This window comes from Pan troglodytes, chromosome 7, assembly GCF_028858775.2.
Source record: "Pan troglodytes isolate AG18354 chromosome 7, NHGRI_mPanTro3-v2.0_pri, whole genome shotgun sequence".
Taxonomy (NCBI): Eukaryota; Metazoa; Chordata; class Mammalia; order Primates; family Hominidae; genus Pan; species Pan troglodytes.
Genome location: NC_072405.2, coordinates 46,617,083 through 46,638,374, shown reverse-complemented (window position 1 = coordinate 46,638,374; position 21,292 = coordinate 46,617,083). Strand labels below are relative to the sequence as shown.

At 44.8% G+C, this 21,292-nt stretch overlaps 1 protein-coding gene across 7 annotated transcripts in view; it reads right to left on the bottom strand.

Moving 5' to 3' along the window:
• The window catches only part of DDHD2 (DDHD domain containing 2), a 36,522-nt gene extending 30,155 nt beyond the window's left edge, over nt 1-6,367 (bottom strand). For all 7 annotated transcript variants that reach the window (XM_016959346.4, XM_063817021.1, XM_016959344.3 and 4 more), the window contains exons 1-4: nt 5,817-6,367; nt 4,474-4,701; nt 3,097-3,287; nt 63-152 (exon numbers count right to left, since the gene is read on the bottom strand). In XM_016959346.4, the coding sequence (XP_016814835.1) occupies nt 63-152; nt 3,097-3,287; nt 4,474-4,693 (501 nt within the window). In that variant the 5' untranslated portion in view covers nt 4,694-4,701; nt 5,817-6,367. The remainder of the gene's footprint in view (nt 1-62; nt 153-3,096; nt 3,288-4,473; nt 4,702-5,816) is intronic.
• Nucleotides 6,368-21,292: the final 14,925 nt, after the last annotated feature.

The window sequence follows — 21,292 nt, the reverse complement described above, 5'->3', positions numbered from 1 at the left end:
TTGAGTTCTCCCTAATAGCGCAATTAACTTTTTATCCCAACAAGAGAAATGCTTTGTTTTACCTTTGGATTGTGTAAAATAATAATTTCTCTGTTGGGAGATTCCAGTTTCTTTTTCCATTCATCCAAAGTTACAGCAAGCATGTAAGTTTCCTTAAAAGAAAACACATTTCATTAGAGTTCTCTAGTAGCTTTCCTATTAAAACTGAACCTATTAACAAGAATACTATGTATTAATGAGTTTCAATAAGAATATCCTACTCCAATTTATCAAATTTATTTTTAAATCTTTTTGTTGTTGTTGTTGTTTGTTTTGTTTTGTTTGTCTTACTCTGTCGCCCAGGCTGGGTTGCAGTGGCACAATCTCGGCTCACTGCAACCTCCGCCCCCCAGGTTCAAGCAGTTCTCTTGCCTCAGTCTCCCAAGTAGCTGGGATTACAGGCACCCGCCACCACACTCGGCTAACTTTTGTATTTTTAGTAGATATGGGGTTTGGCCATAATGGCTAGGCTGGTCTCAAACTCCTGACCTCAGGTGATCTGCCTGCCTCGGCCTCCCAAAGTGCTGGGATTACAAGCATGAGCCACAGCACCCAGCCTATTTTTAAATTATTTTGAAATTACAACAGATAGTAGCACCAGGACAAAGGGGGAAAAATACTCCTAATTCCATCATCTACGCTAGATAATTAGTGTTCACATTTTAATATATTAATATTAATGTTCTAGACCAGGCGTGGTGGCTCATGCCTGTAATCACAATACTTTGGGAGGCCAAGGCAGGAAGATCACCTGAGGTCTGGCATTCGAGACCAGCCTGGCCAACACGGCAAAACCCCATTTTTACTAAAAATACAAAAATTAGCCGGTGTGAGCCGGGCGCGGTGGCTCACACCTATAATCCCAGCACTTTGGAAGGCCAAGGCGGGTGGATCACCTGAGGTTGGGAGTTCGAGACCAGCCTGACCAACATGAAGAAATCCCATCCCATCTCTACTAAAAATACAAAATTAGCCAGGCCTTGTGGCACATGCCTGTAATCCCAGCTACTCGGGAGGCTGAGGCAGGAGAATCGCTTGAACCCAGGAGGCAGAGGTTGCAGTGAGCTGAGATCGCGCCACTACACTACAGCCTGGGAAACAAGAGTGGAACTCCGTCTCAAAAAAAAAAATTAGCCAGTGTGGTGGGGCACGCTTGTAATCCCAGCTACTTAGGAGGGTGAGGCAGGAAAAGGGCTTGAACCCAGGATGCAGAGGTTGCAGTGAGCCGAGATCGCACCACTGGACTCCAGCCTGGGCAACAGAGTGAGACTCTGTCTCAAAAACAAAAACAAAAACAAAAAAAAGCAAAAAAAAAAAACAAGAAAAAGGCTGGGCGTGGTGGCTCACGCCTGTAATCCCAGCACTTTGGGAGGCCGAGGCGGGCGGATCACGAGGTCAGGAGCTTGAGACCATCCTGGCTAACACGGTGAAACCCCGTCTCTACTAAAAATACAAAAAATTAGCTGGGCGTGGTGGCGGGCGCCTGTAGTCCCAGCTACTTGGGAGGCTGAGACAGGAGAATGGCAAGAACCCAGGAGGCGGAGCTTGCAATGAGCCAAGATCGTGCCACCGCACTCCAGCCTGGGAAACATAACGACACTCTTGTTTCAACAACAACAAAAAAATACTAACGCTCTACTCCAATTTAAAGAAAAATTTCAGTTTTCAGAGCAAGAAAAATAAAAGCTAAAAAAGATCAATCCTGTGACCATAGCATAATACAGTTTGCATTTGTGTGTGTGTGTGTGTGTGTGTGTGTGTGTGTGTGTGTACTTTTTTTTGTAGTGGTGGGGTCTTGCTTTGTTGCCCAGGCTGTTCTCAAATTCCTGGGCTCAAGTCATCCTCCTGCCTTGGCCTCACAATGTGCTGGGATTACAGGTGAGAACCACTGTGCCCACCAGTATTTTTTTTTTTTTTTTGAGATGGAGTTTTGCTCGTTGCCCAGGCTGTAGTTCAATGGTGCGATCTCCACTCACCACAACCTCCACCTCCCGGGTTCAAGCAATTCTCTTGCCTCAGCCTTCCAAGTAGCTGGGATTACAGGCGTGCACCACCGTGCCCAGCTAATTTTGTATTTTTAGTAGAGACGAGGTTTCTCCATGTTGGTCAGGCTGGTCTCAAACTCCCAACCTCAGGTGATCCGCCCACCTCAGCCCCCCAAACTGCTGGGATTACAGGCGTGAGCCACCAGGCCCGGAGTATTTTTTTCTTTTTTTACACCTTAAAACACCACAACCATTTCCATCGTATTTTAAAATCTGAAAAAGGCCAAGCACAGTAGCTCACACCTGTAATCCCAGCACTTTGGGAGGCCAAGGCCAGCAGATCATTTGAGGTCAGGAGTTCGAGACAAGCCTAGCCAACATGGTGAAACCCCATCTCTAATAAAAATCAGTAGGAACAACTCTCTCATTACAATCTTCTCCTTTCAAGGATTGAAAAGGGGAAAAGAAGTACATATTTCAAAATAAATCTCCCAACATACAATTCTGAGTTATACTCTAAATAATGTTATGAAACACATGAATGAACAGTTCCTACTTGGCTAAACACCAAACAAAATGGAATCTAATTCATATCTTTTTCACTACCTACTTTACAAACCGTCAAACCATTCCTGATTTTAATGAAACATGAAAAAAAAAATACTACCCAAACAGTTTTGTTCTTTTTCTGAAGAAAGATAGCAGTGCCCCTTAAAAAAAAATTAGCCAGGTGTGGTGGCGGCCACCTGTAATCCCAGCTACTTGGGAGGCTGAGGCATGAGAATCACTTGAACCGGGGAGGTGGAGGTTGCAGTGAGCCAAGATCGCACCACTGCACTCCAGCCTGGGCAACAGAGCGAGACTCCGTCTCAAAAAAAAAAAAAAAATCTGAAAATAAGACTACTTTATCCTGAAACTTGCTTGTAAATAGAAATGCTTTATTATGTTTTATAATGTGATGCAGACAGAACCAAAGTCTTTCTGGAAATTTCACAAAATAAATTACAAAGGAAAGAAAAGATTATTAAATAAGAGACAGAAAGAATAAGTAAAAAAAGAGTCAAAAGAATACCTCTAAAACTTGGCTGAAGCTCTCCGAGTAGGGAACATACTTATTGTCTTTGTCCCCCTTGTAAAACCACGTACATCGTCTCACTTCTGATGCCAGTTCATCCCAGTATACAGCATACCGCATCCTCTCCCCCAAATGAACATCATATCTGCCCCCATCAGTAGGAACAACTCTCCCATTACAACCTTTTCCTTTCAAGGATTGAAAAGGGGAAAAGAAGTACATATTTCAAAATAAATCTCCCAACATACAATTCTCAGTTATACTCTAAATAATGTTATGAAACACATGAATGAAAAGTTCCTACTTGACTAAACACCAAACAAAATGGAATTTAATTCATATCTTTTTCACTACCTACTTTACAAACCGTCAAAACCATTCCTGATTTTAATGAAACATGAAAAAAATACTACCCAAACAGTTTTGTTCTTTTTCTGAGGAAAGATAGCAGTGCCCCTTAAAAAAAATTATATAATGTGATTTTTCTGAATTTGCTTGAGGAACCATAAGGTAAATTAATAACCATCATGATGATTCAGTGTAAATAGAATCATTCTTGTTTTATAAAAGAAGAAAAGACAAGTGACAAGTTAGAGAGTTCATTCTTCTGCACCCCACTCTATACATACTTTTTTCTTTTCTTTTCTTTTCTTTTTTTTTTTGAGACAAGTCTCACTCTATCACCCAGGCTGGAGTCCAGTGGCACAATCTTGGCTCACTGCAACCTCCGCCTCCCGGGTTTGAGCAATTCTCCTGCCTCAGCCTCCCAGGTAGCTGAGACTACAGGCACAAACCCCGCCGCCCAGCTAATTTTTGTATTTTTAGTAGAGAAGGGGTTTCACCATGCTGGCCAGGCTAATCTCAAACTCTGACCTCAAGTGATCTGCTCGCCTTGGCCTCCCAAAGTGCTGGGATTACAGGTGTGAGCCACTGTGCCCAGCCTTACACATTCTTTATAAAACAAAGTAAAACATAAGCTAGAACATTAAAGATATTACTGGGGGGCTGGGCACAGGGTGTAACACGCCTGTAATCCCAGCACTTTGGGAGGCCCAGTCAGAAAGATTGCTTGAACCTAGGAGTTCAAGACCAGCCTAGACAATATAATTAGGACCCCAACTCTAAGGAAAAAAAAATTATTGGGTAACTATGCAGAAATAATGATAGATACTGTTTTCAAAATACAGACCAAATTCTTGAATATTATTGATTGGCTAGGTATTAGTGCAGAAGTTCTATATAAAATGCTGTAAGAAATTATGTAACTGGAAAAATCTAAAATTTGGTTTTCATAGCACTCACTATAAGGACCATTATATTATAGTTTGAAGAGGGGAGAGTCTTTGTCTATTCCAAGTCATAATTTTCACCTACCAGAGCTATATGCCTCTTCCAGCTGCTGTGAATCCTCAGAGTTGAAAGGAATCCATGTCTCCTTAGAATCTATTATCTTACAATAAAACCAATGGGGAGAAACTGGTTCATACAAGCTGCCAGCATCCATGTCTATTAGCTCAAAGGAACTACATGAGTTTGGTGACGGAGATGGATCTGACTGGGACAACTGCTCCTGTTGTGACTGCACTGATGACATTTCGCTCTCTAAAGACAAAAGAAAACTATCAGGAAAATGATCTTAACTGTGTAACTGTTCGCACACGCACAAAACTAATCATTTTATGGACCCATTTCTGCAACAACAACAACAAAATCTACATAATTTAAAAGACAAATAACATAAATTAGCAACTGGATGGGTGGAAGCTTTAAATAAAATGCTTCTATTAGATCAACCATTGCACAGAATTCTCAATTCTCTCAGAAAACTGGGTAATTTTACTCAGTCCATAAGTTATAAAACAAACCCAGAATCACAGGACCACATGCTCGAAACTAGATTGCAACAAAAACATTTTACCCTAATTTCCAATCTAAATGTAGTTAAAGGCAGAAAATTTACTCCAAGTCAGCTGGGTCATGCCCTGTCCTAGTAACGCCAAGGTTTTGGGCTCCAGGCCCCTACCATTACACAACTAATGGAATCTTAAAATACAAAAAATAAAACTGTTCGCTTAGGAACCAATCATTTTTGATGGATCCTTGAAGTCGCTTAATGGGTGGTGGTACAAATTGGGAAAAGACGAAACCTCGCCTGGGGCCACGGTGCGCACACGCACGCCCACTCCCATAGCCAGAATCTCAGATGAAAGGTAAGCGACCTCAAAAGCCTCCTCCCGCAGAGGCGGCTCTGACCAGCTGTTTCTACCTCTCCAACACTCCTTCCACTCGGCAACGATCAGCGCCGCAGGCACCAGAAGGACACTTCTAAGCTGCCTCGTAGGGCGGGGGGCAGGAGGGCATCTCGCGCGGGCCCGACGGGACGGCAGACGCCGGCTTTCGGCTCCATTGTCCTTTTCCCCACACAGACTTACCTCAGCCACCCTGGCGCGCCCCTGGCCCCCGCGACCCTAGGCCCTGGCGCCCCACTCCGGGCCCTCGGAGCTCGGGCTCAGGTCGTCCGCCCGCAACCCCGCGACAGCAGCAGGGCAGCCAGTGCAGACCACAGGGTTCACAGGGTGCCCAGGGTTCCCCCAGGCTCGGGGCTTCCCGGGAGCCGAGGTTCCCCCGCCCCGCATCCCGGCCCCGCAGCGCTGCGCCGCCCACCTGCACCCAGCCGGGCCTCCCTCGGTCCAGCCGCCCGCCCGACGCGGTCTCACCTGGCGGCCCCGCCACTCCTCAGGCTCTCCTGCCCTCCCTGAGGAGGACACTGCATGGCCCGGCCGCGGCCTTTACCCCAGCCCGGGCGGGGCGCGGAGGAGCAGGGCGGAACCTGCAGCCCCGCCGGGCTCGCGCCGAACACCAGGCGCCACGGCGCTCCCAGTGGGCGAGTAGCGGGCACGGATGCCGAGCGAAAAGCTGAGGCGGCGGGGAGCGCGGCGCGCGACCGCGGGTGGGGCTTGCAGGGCCGCAGGGCACGGGCGGCAAGTGTCGCGAGAGGTGGGGGGAGTCGCGCGAGACGTGGCTCCTGCGGGCAGGGAGCTGCAGCGCCGGGCGGCGGGCTGCTGGCTGCTGAGGTCTAACAGTAGGGGAGAGTTTCGAGTGTCCGTGGCGGAAGGGGCTTCGAGATCAGTTTCTAGTATCCGTGACGGCAGGGGCTTCAAGATCAGTTTCGAGTGTCCGTGGCGGAAGAGGCTTCAAGGCGGCCCCTCACGTACGGGGCGGGAAAGTCGGAATGATCCTCGGGATACGCTGCAGACCCTACTAGTGCGCCAGGAGCAGCGCGGTGATCACCGGACGCAGGGACTGCGCGGCCCCGGGATTAGCGGAGTAGGGCGGAGGGCGCAGTCCAGCCGCCCCGCTCCTGGCCTCTGTTTCTGGGTGCTGAGAACGGGTGTCACTAGCATTTGCCAGGAAAAAAGGCTTTGGCCCGTCCTCCGTGCATTTATTATGATTTAGAGGTTACCAAAAAGGTATCCCTAAAAAATGTAGAGGTGTCGGGCGTGGTGTCAGCGCCTGGGTCTGAGCTACTCAGGAGGCTGAGGCTGAAGGAGCGCCCCAGCCCATTGGTGCCAGCTGCATGAGCCCAGATGGCGCCAGTGCACTCCAGCCTGGGTAACACTGCGACACTAGTCTCTAAACAAACAATAAAATTAATAATTTTGTTTTGTTTTGTTTTGTAGAGGCAACCTTAACAGGATTTAAAAGATGCCAGGGAGGTTGGAGATGAGATACTGCTGTCCAAACAGGAAGACATAACTGAGGTGAAAAGTTGAAAGGGGCTGGACGCAGTGGCTCACGCCTGTAATCCCAACACTTTGGGAGGCCAGGAGTTCAAGACCAGCCTGGCCAACATGGTGAAACGCCATCTCTACTAAAAATATAAAAATTAGCCGGGGGTGGTGGCTCGCGCCTGTAATTCCAGCTGCTTGGGAGGCTGAGGTGGGAGGATCACTTGAACCCGGGAGGCGGAGGTTGCAGTGGGCCAAGATCGCAGCCACTGCACTCCAGCCTGGGCAACAGAGGGAGACTCCATCTCAAAAAAAGAAAAAAAGAGAAATTTCCCGCAGTCATGAGGTCGAGTACAGGCCCTGCCCGACTCTCCTTAGTATTTCATTTTAATACCTTTTGGTATTTAAAAAGATATTTTCCTATATTCTAACTAGATTATAGGGCATTTTTTTTTTTTTCAGTTTTTGTGTTTTTGGTTTTTGGTTGTTTTTTTTTTTTGTTTGTTTGTTTTTTGAGACGGAGTCTCACTATGTCACCCGGCTGGAGTGCAGTAGCACGATCTCGGCTCACTGCAACCTCCGCCTCCCAGATTCAAGCGATTCTCCTGCCTCAGCCTCCGGAATAGCTGGGATTATAGGCATGCGCCACCGCGCCCAGCTAATTTTTGTATTTTTAGTAGAGATGGGGTTTCACCGTGTTGGCCAGGATGGTCTTGATCTCTTGACCTCGTGATCCACCCGCCTCGGCCTCCCAAAGTGCTGGGATTACAGGCGTGAGCCACCTTGCCCGGCCTATTTCAGTTTTGTTATTTCTTCACAAACAGAAAAAGAAAACAATTTTTAATAACACATTTATTCTCTTTGCAAATTAACAGCCACACACAAATATCCCCAAGTTAACACCTTCCCTTCAAATTTATTACACTTAGAATAGCTTCTGCAAGGCCGGGCACAGCGGCTCACGCCTGTTAATCTCAGCACTTTGGGAGGCCCAGGCAGGCCGATTTAGCAAGGGGTGGAGCTAAAATCACGAACCCACACAGTGTGACTTCAGAGCCTGCACCTAAGTAACTTGTCTAAAATCAGTCAGGTAAGTGACAGAACTGGAACTTGAATTTAGGTTTTCTATCTTCAAATCCTGTTGTAGCCTCTATACCAGCTGTTCTCAAATTTGGAGGGCTGTCTCAAAAAAAAGTGGATTGCAATGTGCAGTTTGAAAATATATCAGTAAACTTTACATATTCTGATACTATTAAAATCCATTTTTCTGTCTTGCACTTTGTTTTATTTTTGTTGTTTTGAGTAAAGTGAAAGCAAGTTTATTAAGAAAGTAAAGGAATAAAAGAATGGCTACTCCATAGGCAAAGCAGCCTATCTCGCACTTTGAATGGATCTCTTACCCATGTGTGACTTAAGGCATGTATTGTTCGTTTGGGAAAATATCAGTTCACTGATCTATGTAGATCTTCCAAATGTTAATATATTTTATTATACAAGTTTTTTAAAATTACCGATCTCATCAGAAAAGTCTTTAATATTGGGAAGCTGTCAAGCTCAGAGTAGCAGGTACAAGTTTTCCAATATTCTGCTTTTTTCTTAAAAGGTCAAATTTTATCATTGGCAACAAATGATAAATTGTGTTCCTTGAAGTGACAAGTCTCCTTTGTTTTCAAATAAATTTCTGCTAAATACTTACATACAAATAGCCATAGTTTGTCCCTTATACTTTCAAATAAAAATGATGTTGCATGAAAAAAGAGCATCTAGTTCAGCTTCCAATTCAAATAGTCACTCAAGTTCTTTTTCTTCAAGACACCACCATCTTACTTTTGGTATGCAACAAAATGGTTTTATGGGCCACAGTGACTCATGCTGTAATCAAGCACTTTGGGAGGCTGAAGCTGGCGGATTGCATGAGTCCAGAAGTTTGAGACCATCCTGAGCAACATGACGAAACCCACCTCTAAAAAAAAAAAAAAAAAAATTAGCTGAGCATGGTGGCACAGACCTATAGTCACAACTACTCAGATGGCTGAGGCGGGAGAATGGCTTGAGCCCAGGAAGGGGAGGTTGCAGTGAGCCGTAATCACTATATCTGGTTAATTTTTTAATTTTTCTTAGAGACAGGGTCTCACTACATTGCCCAGTCTGGTCTTGAACTCTAGGCTCAAGTGATCCTCCCACTTCGGCCTCCTAAAGTGCCCAGCAGGAATCTGCATTTTAAATAGTTACCACACATGATCTGGATGCAAGTATTTGGGATCCACACAGTATAAATTTTAGGTTCCCCAAAAGTCTGCATACATAGGTAGTTTCAGGCAAATAGAATATCTTACTGTGCCCCTTAAAAATAAAAACCCATGGCCGGGCGCGGTGGCTCACGCCTGTAAAAGCTTTGGGAGGCTGAGGCAGGTGGATCACGAAGTCAGGAGATCGAGACCATCCTGGCTAACACGGTGAAACCCTGTTTCTGCTAAAAATACAAAAAATTAGCCAGGCTTGGTGGTGGGCTCCTGTAGTCCCAGCTACTCAAGAGGCTGAGGCAGGAGAATGGTGTGAACCCAGGAGGCGGAGCTTGCAGTGAGCTGAGATCGTGCCACTGCACTGCAGCCTGGGCGACAGAGCGAGACTCTGTCTTAAATAATAAATAATAAAAACACACTTAATGTTACTGGCTGTTGTTTGTGGTTGTGTATCAGCCTTTTACCAGACAAGCCTTAACAGGTAAAATGTAAAACAATCTCTACTTTTTCCCGTTCAATGTTCTAGTGCAAGAGGCAGCGAACTTTTTTTCTGTAAAGGGCCAGATAAATTCTTTAGGTTCTGTAGGCCATAAGGCTCTGTCACAACTAATCACTTCTCCTGTTGCAGCACTAAAGCAACCAGAGAGGAGATGTAAACTGATGAGTGTGGCTGTGTCCCAGTAAAGTGCAGGCAGGGGTTTAATTTGATCTCAGGTAGTAGCTTGCTGACCCCATGCTCCTAGTGCAGAAGATAACGCTAATGGCCAGTAAGTTGTCTAAAGAGCAAAACCAAGAATGTAGGGGTCATAAACAACTGGATCTTATATCCAAAGCTGGAATCATTGTTTTTAGAGGCAGAAGTCCTCAATCCCAGATTGACACCTAGGCATCCAGAGTGAAGAAAACTTCACAGTTGTCTCTGACGCTGACTATACAATAACAAGACCAGGGCTTTGGGCTCTGACAGTGATTTTCAAACTTTCACCACTCACTGCAGCTTCGACCTCCCAGGCTCAGATGATCCTCCTACCTCAGCCTTCCAAGTAGCTGAGATCACAGGTGTGCACCACCACATCCCGCGAATTTTTTTATTTGTAGAGACAGGGTCTTACTATGTTGCCCAGGCTGGTCTCAAACTCCTGGGCTCAAGCGATCCTCCCACTTTGGCCTCCCAAAGTGCTGGGATTACAGGCATGAGCCACCACACCCAGGCCTAAGTAGGTTCTTAAAATGTAGATTTTCAGATCCAACATGATCTGAAATGTAGGTTCAGAAACATAGATTAAAACGTAGATTTTCAGAATCCAACAAGATTCTGATTTGACTAGAACACTTAATCAGAGGGGTCCATATTGTGATGGTTAATTTTAGGTGTCAGCTTGACTAGATTAAGGAATACCTAGAGAACTGGTAAAACATTATTTCTGGGTGTGTCTGTGATGTGTCTGTGAGGGTGTTTCCAGAAGAGATTGGCATGTGAGGTGGTGAAAAAACCTCTTTGAGGGGGCAGAAGGTGTGAAGATAAATTTGTGTCCCATGTGAATGCTCACCAAAGGGTGACCTCAGCAGAAGAGAACTTTAATAACCAAGTAGATAGGATGACCTATTCTGTGGATACTAGTCAGCCTCTGGCCCCTGCCACCCCTGTCATTGCCCAGTCACCCCTGTCATTGCTCATGAAGAAATTGGCCATGGTAGCCGGCATAAATGTTTTTGCATGGCTCAGCAACATGGACTCCCACTCACCAAGGCTGACCTGGCTGTGGCTACCTCTGAGTGCTCAATCTGACAGCAATAGAGACCAGCACTGAGCCCCTGATTGTGGCACCATTACCTGGGGTGATCAGCCAGCCACCTGGTGGCAGGCTGATTACATTGGATGGCTTCCATCAGGGAAGGGGCAATGTTTTGCTCTTACTAGAATAGACACTGGATAGGATTTGCATTCCCTGCCCATAATGCTTCAGCCAAAACCATCATCCCTAGATTTACAGAAAGCCTTATCCACTGTCATAGTGTTCCATACAGCAGTGCTCTGACCCAGCAGTGCTCTGACTCACTTCACAGCCAAGAAAGTGTGAAAATGGGCTCATGCTCATGGAATTCACTGGTCTTACCATGTTGCCCACCATCCTGAAGCAGCTGGCTTGACAGAGTGGTGAAATGGTCTTTTGAAATCACAGTTACAGCACCAGCTAGGTGGTAATACTTAGCAGGACTGGGACAACCTATAGGTGCTCTGAATCGGCATCCAATATATGGAACTGTTTCTCCCATAGCCAGGATTCATACATCCAGGAATCAAGAGGCGGAAATGGGAGTGGCAGCACTCACCATTATCCCTAGTGACCCACTAGCAAAATTTTTGCTGCCTATTCCCAAGACTTTATGCTCTGCTGGCCTAAAGGTCTTAGTTCCACAGGGAGGAATGCTGCCACCAGGAACCACAACGATTCCACTGAACTGGAAATTCAGACTGACACCCAGCCACTTTGGGCTCCTCATGCATCTGAGTCAAAAGGCCAAGAAGGGAATTACTATGTTGCTGGGGTGACTGATCCAGACTATCAAGGGGAAATTGGCCTACTACTCCCTAGTGAAGGTAAGGAAGAGTAAGTGTGGAATATGGGCGGTGCCTTAGGGCGTCTCTCAGTATTACCATGCTCCGAGATTAAGGTCTGTGGGAAACTACAACAACCCAATCTAGACAGGACTACAAATGGCCCAGACTCTTCAGGAATGAAGGTTTGGGTCACCCTGCCAGGTAAAGAACCACAACAACCAGCTAAGGTGCTTGCTGAAGGCAAAGGGAATACAGAATAAGGGTTTTAGCTGGTATTTATAACTAACTTATTCTACAAATGGGCAGTAGTAGTTATAAATACCAGCTAAAACCATGTTACAGAAACAAAGACTGTTTCATTAAGAAACAGTCACATACAGGCTGGGTGTGGTGGCTCATGCCTGTAATCCCAACACTTTGGGAGGCCGAGCTGAGTAGATCACTTGAGGCCAGGAGTTTGAGACCAGCCCGGCCAACATGGTGAAACCCTGTCTCTACAAAAAAATAATAATAATAAAATAAGAACAAAAATTAGCCAGGTGTGGTGGCACACACCTGTAATCCCAGCTACTTGGGAGGCTGAGGCAAGAGAATCACTGGAACCTGGGAGGTGGAGGTTGCAGTCAATCAAGATCATGCCACTGCACTCCAGCCTGGGCAACAGAGTGAGACCCTGTGTATTACCCTGTTTTCACAGTGCTAATAAAGACATACCCGAGACTGGGTAATTTATAAAGGAAAGCAGTTTAATTGACTCACAGTTCAGCATAGTGGCGGAGGCCTCGGAAAACTTCCCATCGTGGCAGAAGGGGAAGCAAATACGTCCTTCTTCACATGGCAGCAGCAAGAAGTGCCAAGCAAAAGGAGTAAAAGCCCCTTACAAAACCATCAGATCTCATGAGAACTCACTATCACGAGAACAGCAGCATGGGGGTAACCGCCCCCATGATTCAATTACCTCCCACTGAGTCCCTCTCATGACACATGAGTATTATGGGAACTACAATTGAAGATGAGATTTGGGTGAGTACACAGCCAAACCATATCACTCTGTCTGAAAAAAAAGTCACGTGTGTATATTTATACACACACACACATATACACACACACACATGCACACACACATATATACTTTTTTTTGAGACAGGATCTCCCTGTCACCCAGGCTGCAGTGTAGAGCTGCATGATCACAGCTCACTGCAGCCTCGACCTCCCCGGCTCAAGTGATCCTCCCACCTCAGACTCCCAAAGTGCTGAGAGTACAGGCATGAGCCACAGTACCCAGCCATATGCATATATTGAGCAAATATCTGTTTTTATTCCTTATTTCTTTATAATACAACATAAGACATATTGACTTTACATCAATATTTAAGTACTGTTAATTTTACATCATAGTATTTAAGTTATGGGATATCAGGAAAAGAGTAAATATCACCCAAGAACTTCACCTTCTCTTCTCGGGATGGGATTAATGCATTTCTCATTGTACATAGGATAGTTGCGTCATGGTAGGCAGAAATAATACCTTGCTATTATCTTTGAGATTAAATATGGTTTACAGAGATGCATATGGGTGCCAAGTTGATAAGAGGTGGACTTGTGGTGCCTAATTTTAGGTGTCAATTTGACTGGATTAAGGAATACCCATAGAACTGGTGAAGCATCACTTCTGGGTGTGTCCATGAGGGTGTTTCTGGAGGAGATTGGAATGTGAGTCTGTGGATTGAGTGGGGGAGATCAATGCAGGAAGGCACCATCCAATCAGCTGGGGTCTCAGAACAAAGAAGACAGAGAAAAGGGCCGGGTGCGGTGACTCATGCCTGTAATCCCAGCACTTTGGGAGGCGAGGTGGACGGATCACGAGGTCAGGAGTTCGAGACCAGCCTGACCAACATGATGAAACCCCATCTCTACTAAAAATACAAAAATTAGCCGGACGTGATGGCGCATGCATGTAATCCTCGCTACTCAGGAGGCTGAGGCAGGAGAATCATTTGAACCCAGGAGGCAGAGGTTGCAGTGAGCCGAGATCAGTCACTGCACTCCAGCTCTGAGTCTCCAGAGTGAGACTCCATCAAAAAAAAGAAAGAAAAGAAAGAGAAAAGGCAATTTCTTTTCTCTCTCTCTCTCTCTCCTGGAGCTTGAGACACTCTTCTGACCTTGGACATTAGAACTCCAGGACTTGCACCAGCAGCCTCACATGTTCTCAGGCCTTTGGCCTCAGATAGAATCACACTATTGGCTTCCCTGGTTCTGAGGCTTTCACACTTGGACAGAGCCATGCTACGGGCATCCCAGGGTCTCCAGCTTGCAGATGGCATGTCCTGGGACTTCTCAGCCTCCATAATCACATGAGCTAATTCCCTAATAAATCCCCTGTCATCTCTCTGTCTATACTATTAGTCCTGTCTCTCTGGAGAACTCTAAGAAAATGAATCTATACTTTAATCAAGAATATGAAAGCTACAGCTGTGAGGCAAGATGCTTTGAATCAGGAAACAAGAAGACTTGAGCTTTCAGCTATACCACTTACTGATAAAGTAAGAATGTTAGAATTAGAAGAAACATTAGAGACACCAGAGTGATGTTATCTTCCAGCCCAAACTCAGTGGTTTTTATAAGCTCATCAACCAAACATGAAAATGCATTTTATTACTTTACAGCCACAACTGAAAAGTTCCTGCCCTCAACGTGAATAATTTCTCTTAGATATTTCACTTTGAGGAAGGTGATTTATATTTATGATTTCTCTGTCTTACTTAAATGAGGGCCAAATTTGTTTTGAGAGCAAGTAATAGCTTCAGTTGAAGCTGTGCAGCAAGGTGGCTCTCCTCTAGCCCTGGAAGGTTTCCAACAAGCCAAGGTTTCTTCTCAGCTAGGGTTGCCAGACTGAGCAAATGTAAATGTAGCAAATGGAAATATAAAATGTAAAATGTTTAGAAAAAAAACAGGAGAAAATCTCCAGGAACTAGGGGTAAACAATGAGTTCTTAGAGACTTTACACCAAAATCTCCATCCTTTAAAGGAAAAAATGATAAACTGGACATCATCAGAATTAAAAACTTTACTCTGTGAAAGACTCTCTTAAGAGGATGAAAAGACAAGCTACAGACTGGGATAAAATATTTGCAAACTACGTATCTGACAAAGGTCTAGTATCTAGAAAACAGAGAACTCTCAAAACTCACTAATGAAAAGACAAAAAAAAATTAGAGCTAAATCTTGGTTTCTACTACCATTCTTCAATTAGAGGACACAGGACTCCTTGGAGAAATAACTGATTGTTGGACTGGAATAGGAAAAATACAGGATGAGCCTGGAGCATCTCACAGTAGCAGAAAGTTTAGAAGGGCTTAAAAAAAAAACCCCACAAAACAATGGGTGTATGTCAGAAGGATAATGGAATCAATGGAAAGAGCTTCCAGTGGCCAAAGTGGAATAATTTGAGCAACAAAATGAATAAGGTAGCATTAGAGCATAACCCAAAGTATAAAATAAATATCCATGAGTCCATACTCAATAAATAAGAGATTAGGTCAATCTTCCTTGTAGGGAAATTCCAAATAATTTATACAGATATTCCACTCCCAAGGAGATGAAGAATAAGTTCCACACTCCTTAAGTGTACAGCTGTGTATAGTGACTTTCTTCCAGCGTATAGTGTGAAAAATGGACAAAAAAGACTAACTGTACAGTGAAGAAGTCTGACCAACACTACCTCAGCCAGGTGATTAAGGTTAATGTTAACAGTACAAGTCATGTTGATAGCATATGCCCGTGATATGATTGATGAGAAGGGTAAGTCGCCTCTGTGGTCTTCCTCCCCAAAACCCATAGCCCCCATCTAATTATGAGAAAAACAGACAAATCCCAATAGAGGGATGTCCTAAAAAATTACTTTGCCAGTACTCGGCAAAACTGTCAAGGTCATCAAAAACAAGGAAAGCCTAAGAAAGTGTCAAAGCCAAGAGGCCCCTGAGACATGATGACCAAATGTAAGGTGGTATCCTGGATGGAATCTCAGAAGAGAAAAGGGATATTAGGTAAAAATTGAGAAAACTAAATAAAGTATGGCCTTTTGTTAGTAAGAATCAGTATTGATCCATTATGACCGACGCACAACACTGAGTTAAGGTGTTAATAGGGGAAACTGGGTGAGGGGCGTATAGGAATTCTCTGTAGTATCAAGTATCATCAAGTATCATCACAGTTTTTCTGTAAGACTAAACTATCCTAACATTAAAAGTTTATTAAAATAAACCTAATTAGAAAATAGGCAAAACATTTGCAATATATTTCACAGAAGAGAATATACAGATGGCAAATTAGCACATGAAAAGAGATTCAACATCATTAACCATTAGAGAAATGCAAGTTAAACAACAATGACATATCAAAACACACCTATCATTATGGCCAAAATAAAAAATAGTGATAATACCAAATACTGGCACGGATACAGAGAAACTCATACATTGCCTGTAAGAATGTAAAATGGTATAGCCACTCCAGAAAAATATGGCAGTTTCTTTAAAGATTATATGTGCAACTAAAATATGACCCAGAATTGCACTCCTAGGCATTATTTCATTTCATAAGAAATAAAAACTCTTTTTTTTTAGACAGAGTCTCGCTGTGTCGTCAGGCTGGAGTGCAGTGGTGCAATCTCAGCTCACTCCAACCTCTGACTCCCTGGTTCAAGCGATTCTCCCAAGTAGCTGGAATTACAGGCACGCGCCACCACACCCAGCTAATTTTTGTATTTTTAGTAGAGATGGCGTTTCACCATGTTGGCCAGGATGGTCTTGATCTCCTGACCTCGTGATCTGCCCGCCTCAGCCTCCCAAAGTGCTGGGATTACAGGCGTGAGCCACCGCGCCCCGCCAATAAATAAAAACTTATATCCACACAAAAACCTGTACAAGAATGTACACAGAAGCTTCATTCAACAGCCAAAACCTGGGAACAACCCAGATGTCCTTCAATAGGTGGATGCTTAAACAAACTATAGCACATCCATACTACAGATAACTACATAGGAATAAAAAAAGAACAATTGGCTGGGCACAGTGGCTCATGTCTGTAATCCCAGTATATTGGGAGGCCAGGATGGGAGGATCCCTTGAGCCCAGGAGTTCGAGACCAGCCTGGGCAACATAGTGAGACCCCAAATCTATAAAAAATTAGCCAGGAGTCGGCTGGGTGTGGTGGCTCACGCCTGTAATCCCAGTACTTTGGGAGGCTGAGGTGGGCAGATCACCTGAGGTCGGGAGTTTGAGATCAGCCTGACCGACATGGAGAAACTCTGTCTCTACTAAAAATACAAAAAATTAGCCGGGCATGGTGGTGCATGCCTGTAATTCCAGCTACTTAGGAGGCTGAGGCAGAAGAGTCGCTTGAACTCGGGAGGCGGAGGTTGTGGTGAGCCGAGAGCATGCCATTGCACTCCAGCCTGGGCAACAAGAGCGAAACTCTGTCTCAAAAAAAAAAAAAATTAGCCAGGAGTAGTAGTGCACACCTGTAGTCCCAGCTACTCAGGAGGCTGAGGTGGGAGGATCACTTGAGCCCAGGAGTTTAAGACCACCCTGGGCAACATGGTGAGATCTCAAATCCACAAAAAATTGTTAAAAATTAGCCAGGAGTGGTGGTGCACGCCTATAGTCCTACCTACTCAGGAGGCTGGGGTGGGAGGACCGCTTGACCCCAGGCGGTTGAGTCTGTGGTGAGCTGAAATCACACCATGGCACTCCAGCCAGGGTAACAGAGCAAGACTCTGTCTCAAAAAAATAAATAAATAAATAAAATAAATAATGATTTATACAGAAAACAATTGAGATGAATCTCAAGATAATTATGCTGATCAAAAAAAAAAGTCAGTCTCTAAAGGCTTACATTCTGTATGATTTTACTTACATAACATTCCTGAAATGACAAAATTTAGAAATGAAGAACAGACTAGTAGTTGCCAGGGTTTTAGTGTAGGGGGAGAGGGGAATCATGTAGTTATAAAAAGGTCAACAGGAGGGATAAACAGCAGTGATGCATCTTTATATCAATTTCAGTATCCCGGTTGTAACTTTGCAGTAAAGTTTTACATTTTACCCACCAAGGGAAACTGGGTAAAGGGTACATGAAATCTCTGCAGTACCTTTTTTTTTTTTATTTTTTTAGAGACAGTTGCCCAGGCTGGAGGGCAGTGGCACCATCATGACTCACTGTAACCTTGCACTCCTGGGCTTAAGTGATCCTCCTGCCTCGGCCTCCTGAGTAGCTGGGACTACAGGCACATGCCACATAACGCCTGGCAAATTTTTAAATTTTTTTGTACAGACGGGGTCTCACTATGCTGCTCACACATGTAAGCCACTGTGCCTGGCCTCTGTATTATTTCTTAAACTGCATGTAAATCTACAAGTACCTCAAAAACTATAATGTAAAATATACAGCGAAGTACAGTGGCTCACACCTGTAATCCCAGCACTTTGGGAGGCTGAGGTGAGCGAATTGCTTGAGCTCAGGAATTCGAGACCAGCCTGGGCAACATGGCAAAACCCCCATCTCTAAAAAAAATACAAAAATTAGCCAGACGTGGTGGCATGCACTTGTAGTCCCAGCCATTTGAGAGGCTGAGGTGGGAGGATTGCCTGAGCCTGAGAGGCAGAGCTTGCAGTGAGCTGAGATCATGCCACTGCACTACAGCCTGGGTAATAGAGTGAGATTCTGTCTCAAACAATCAACCAACCAACCAAACAAACCAAAAACAGTACTCCTAGTTAAATTTGAATTTCAGATAACAAATCATCTTTTAGTATATGTATTTCCCAAACACTGCATGGATCATATTGATATTAAAAATGATTTATTGTTTGAAATTCAAATTTAACTGGGAATTCTGTATTTCATCTGTCAATTCTACTCTTGGTCTTAGCCAATTTTGGAAATATATATTGCAAAATAAAAGGACATTTACGGGTTGGCTGAGAGAAAATGTGCCATGATCCCAGAAGCACCTAAATCCTCACTCGCAGCTGGTCCTTACTCTGCCTTCCACTTATCATGACAAATGTGGTCACTACTCCCCATGAGAAAAGCCAGAATGTAAAACCTTCCTGTTTTCATATAAGAGTGAAAATCATGCAGCTAGCCTCCTCTTCCCAATTTCAGACTTAAAATAGCTATCCGCTCCAAGAAAGATTATAAAAAAGTAATTAAGCAGAATAGTCAAGAAACATTTTCTAAAGGTAATTTTGGCACCTGTAATCCCACAACTTTGGGAGGCCGAGATGGGAGAATCATTTGGAGCCAGGAGTTCGAGACCAGCCTGACCAATATGGCAAAACCCCATCTCTACTAAAAATACAAAAATTAGCTGGACGCAATGTCACACGCCTGTAATCCCAGCTACAAGGGAGGCTGAGGCACAAGAATCACTTGAACCCAGGAGGCAGAGGTTGCAGTGAGCCAAAATTTCACTACTACATTCCAGCCCGGGTGACACAGCAGGACTGCGTCTCAAAAAAATAATAATAAAAATAATTTTGGGTCTCTAGAGTAATAAAACCATACTTCAAAGAATACAAGGCCAGGCATGGTGGCTTATGCCTGGAATCCCAGCATTTTGGGAGGCTGAGATGGGTAGATCGCTTAAGCCCAGGAGTTCAAGACCAGCCTGGGCCACATGGCAAAACCTCATCTCTATAAAAAATACAAAAATTAGCTGAGTGTGGTGACGCATGGCTGTAGTCCCAGGTACTTGGCAGGCTAGGGTACAATCAATTGAGCCTGGGAGGTTGAGGCTGCAGCAAGCTAGGATCACACCATTGCACTCTAGCCTGGGCTATGGTATAAAACCCTGTCTCCAAAATAAAATAAATACACACACACACACACGAACACACAAGCAAGAACAGGCGTGGTGGCTCATGCCTGTAATCCCAGCACTTTGGGAGGCCGAGGCGGGGGGATCACCTGAGGTCAGGAGTTTGAGACCAGCTGACCAACATGGAGAAACCCCGTCTCTACTAAAAATACAAAATTAGCCGGGTGTGGTGGCACATGCCTGTAATCCCAGCTACTGAGGAGGCTGAGACAGGAGAATCTCTTGAACCCGGAAGGCGGAGGTTGCAGTGAGCAGAGATCATGCCATTGCACTCCAGCCTGGGCAACAAGAGTGAAACTCCATCTCAAAAAAAACAAAAAAAAAACAAAAAAACGGATATCTGAGAAATACCTCTAACGTGATAATGTGATAATGACAAAGACTAAAAGAAAAAAGCAATTTTGAGGAAATCCATTATTCGAAAGAAGAAAACACCAAGAAATCGTCATTAATATCCTCAGAGATACAAGATGCTCCAACTGTAAACAAAAGCAGAATCTCATAAAGGAACCCAGCAAACAAAAATATCCTTGGAAGTTAAAAATATGATAGGGCCAGGCGCAGTGGTTCATGTCTGTAATCCTAACACTTTTGGAGACTGAGGCAGGAGGATCACTTGAGGTCAGGAATTCAGGACCAGGACCAGCCTGGGCAATATAGTCAGATCCTGTCTCTAAAAAAATGGTGTGTGTGTGTGTGTGTGTGTGTGTGTGTGTGTGTGTGTGTTTTGAGACGGACTCTTGCTCTGTCGCCAGGCTGGAGTGCAGTGGCGCGATCTCAGCTCACTGCAACCTCCGCCTCCTGGGTTCAAGTGATTCTCGTGCCTCAGCCTGAGTAGCTGGGATTACAGGCATGTGCTACCATACCCAGCTAATTTTTATATTTTTAGTAGAGACGGGGTTTCACCATGTTGGCCAGGCTGGTCTCGAACCCCTGACCTCATAATCCACCTGCCTCGGCCTCCCAAAGTGCTGGGATTACAGGAGTGAGCCACTGCAACCGGCCAAAAGTTTGTTTTTTTGGTTGTTTGTTTTGAGATGGAGTCTCGCTCTGTCGCCCAGGCTGGAGTGCAGTGGTGCGATTTCAGCTCAACTGCAAGCCCGCCTCCCGGGTTCACATCATTCTCCTGCCTCAGCCTCCCCAGTAGCTGGGACTACAGGTGTCTGCCATCACACCTGGCTAATTTTTTGTATTTTTAGTAGAGATGGGGTTTCACCATGTTAGCCAGGATGGTCTCGATCTCCTGACCTTGTGATCCTCCCGCCTCGGCCTCCCAAAGTGCTGGGATTACAGGCGTGAGCCATCACGCCCAGTCAAGTTTTTTTTTTTTTTTTTTTTAAATGATAGAAGAGGCTGGGCATGGTGGCTTATGCCTATAATCCCAGTACTTTGGGAGGTGGAGGTGGGTGGATCACTTAAGGTCAGGAGTTCAAGATCAGCCTAGCAAACAGGGTGAAACCACATCTCTACTAAAAATACAAAAAATTAGCCGGCGTAGTGGTGGGTCCCCATAGTCCCAGCTACTCGGGAGTCCAAGGCAGGAGAATTGCTTGAACCTGGGAGGTGGAGGTTGCAGTGAGCTGAGATCACACCACTGCACTCCAGCCTGGGTGACCGAGTGACAGTCTTTCTAAAAAAAACAAAAAACAAAAAAAAAGATGGAAGAAATGTAAGACACAATGTTTTAGAAGTCAGAAGAAAAAGTTCGCCAGGCATGGTAGCTCATGCCTGTAATCTTAGCACTTTGGGAAGGCAAGGTGGGTGTATCACTTGAGCT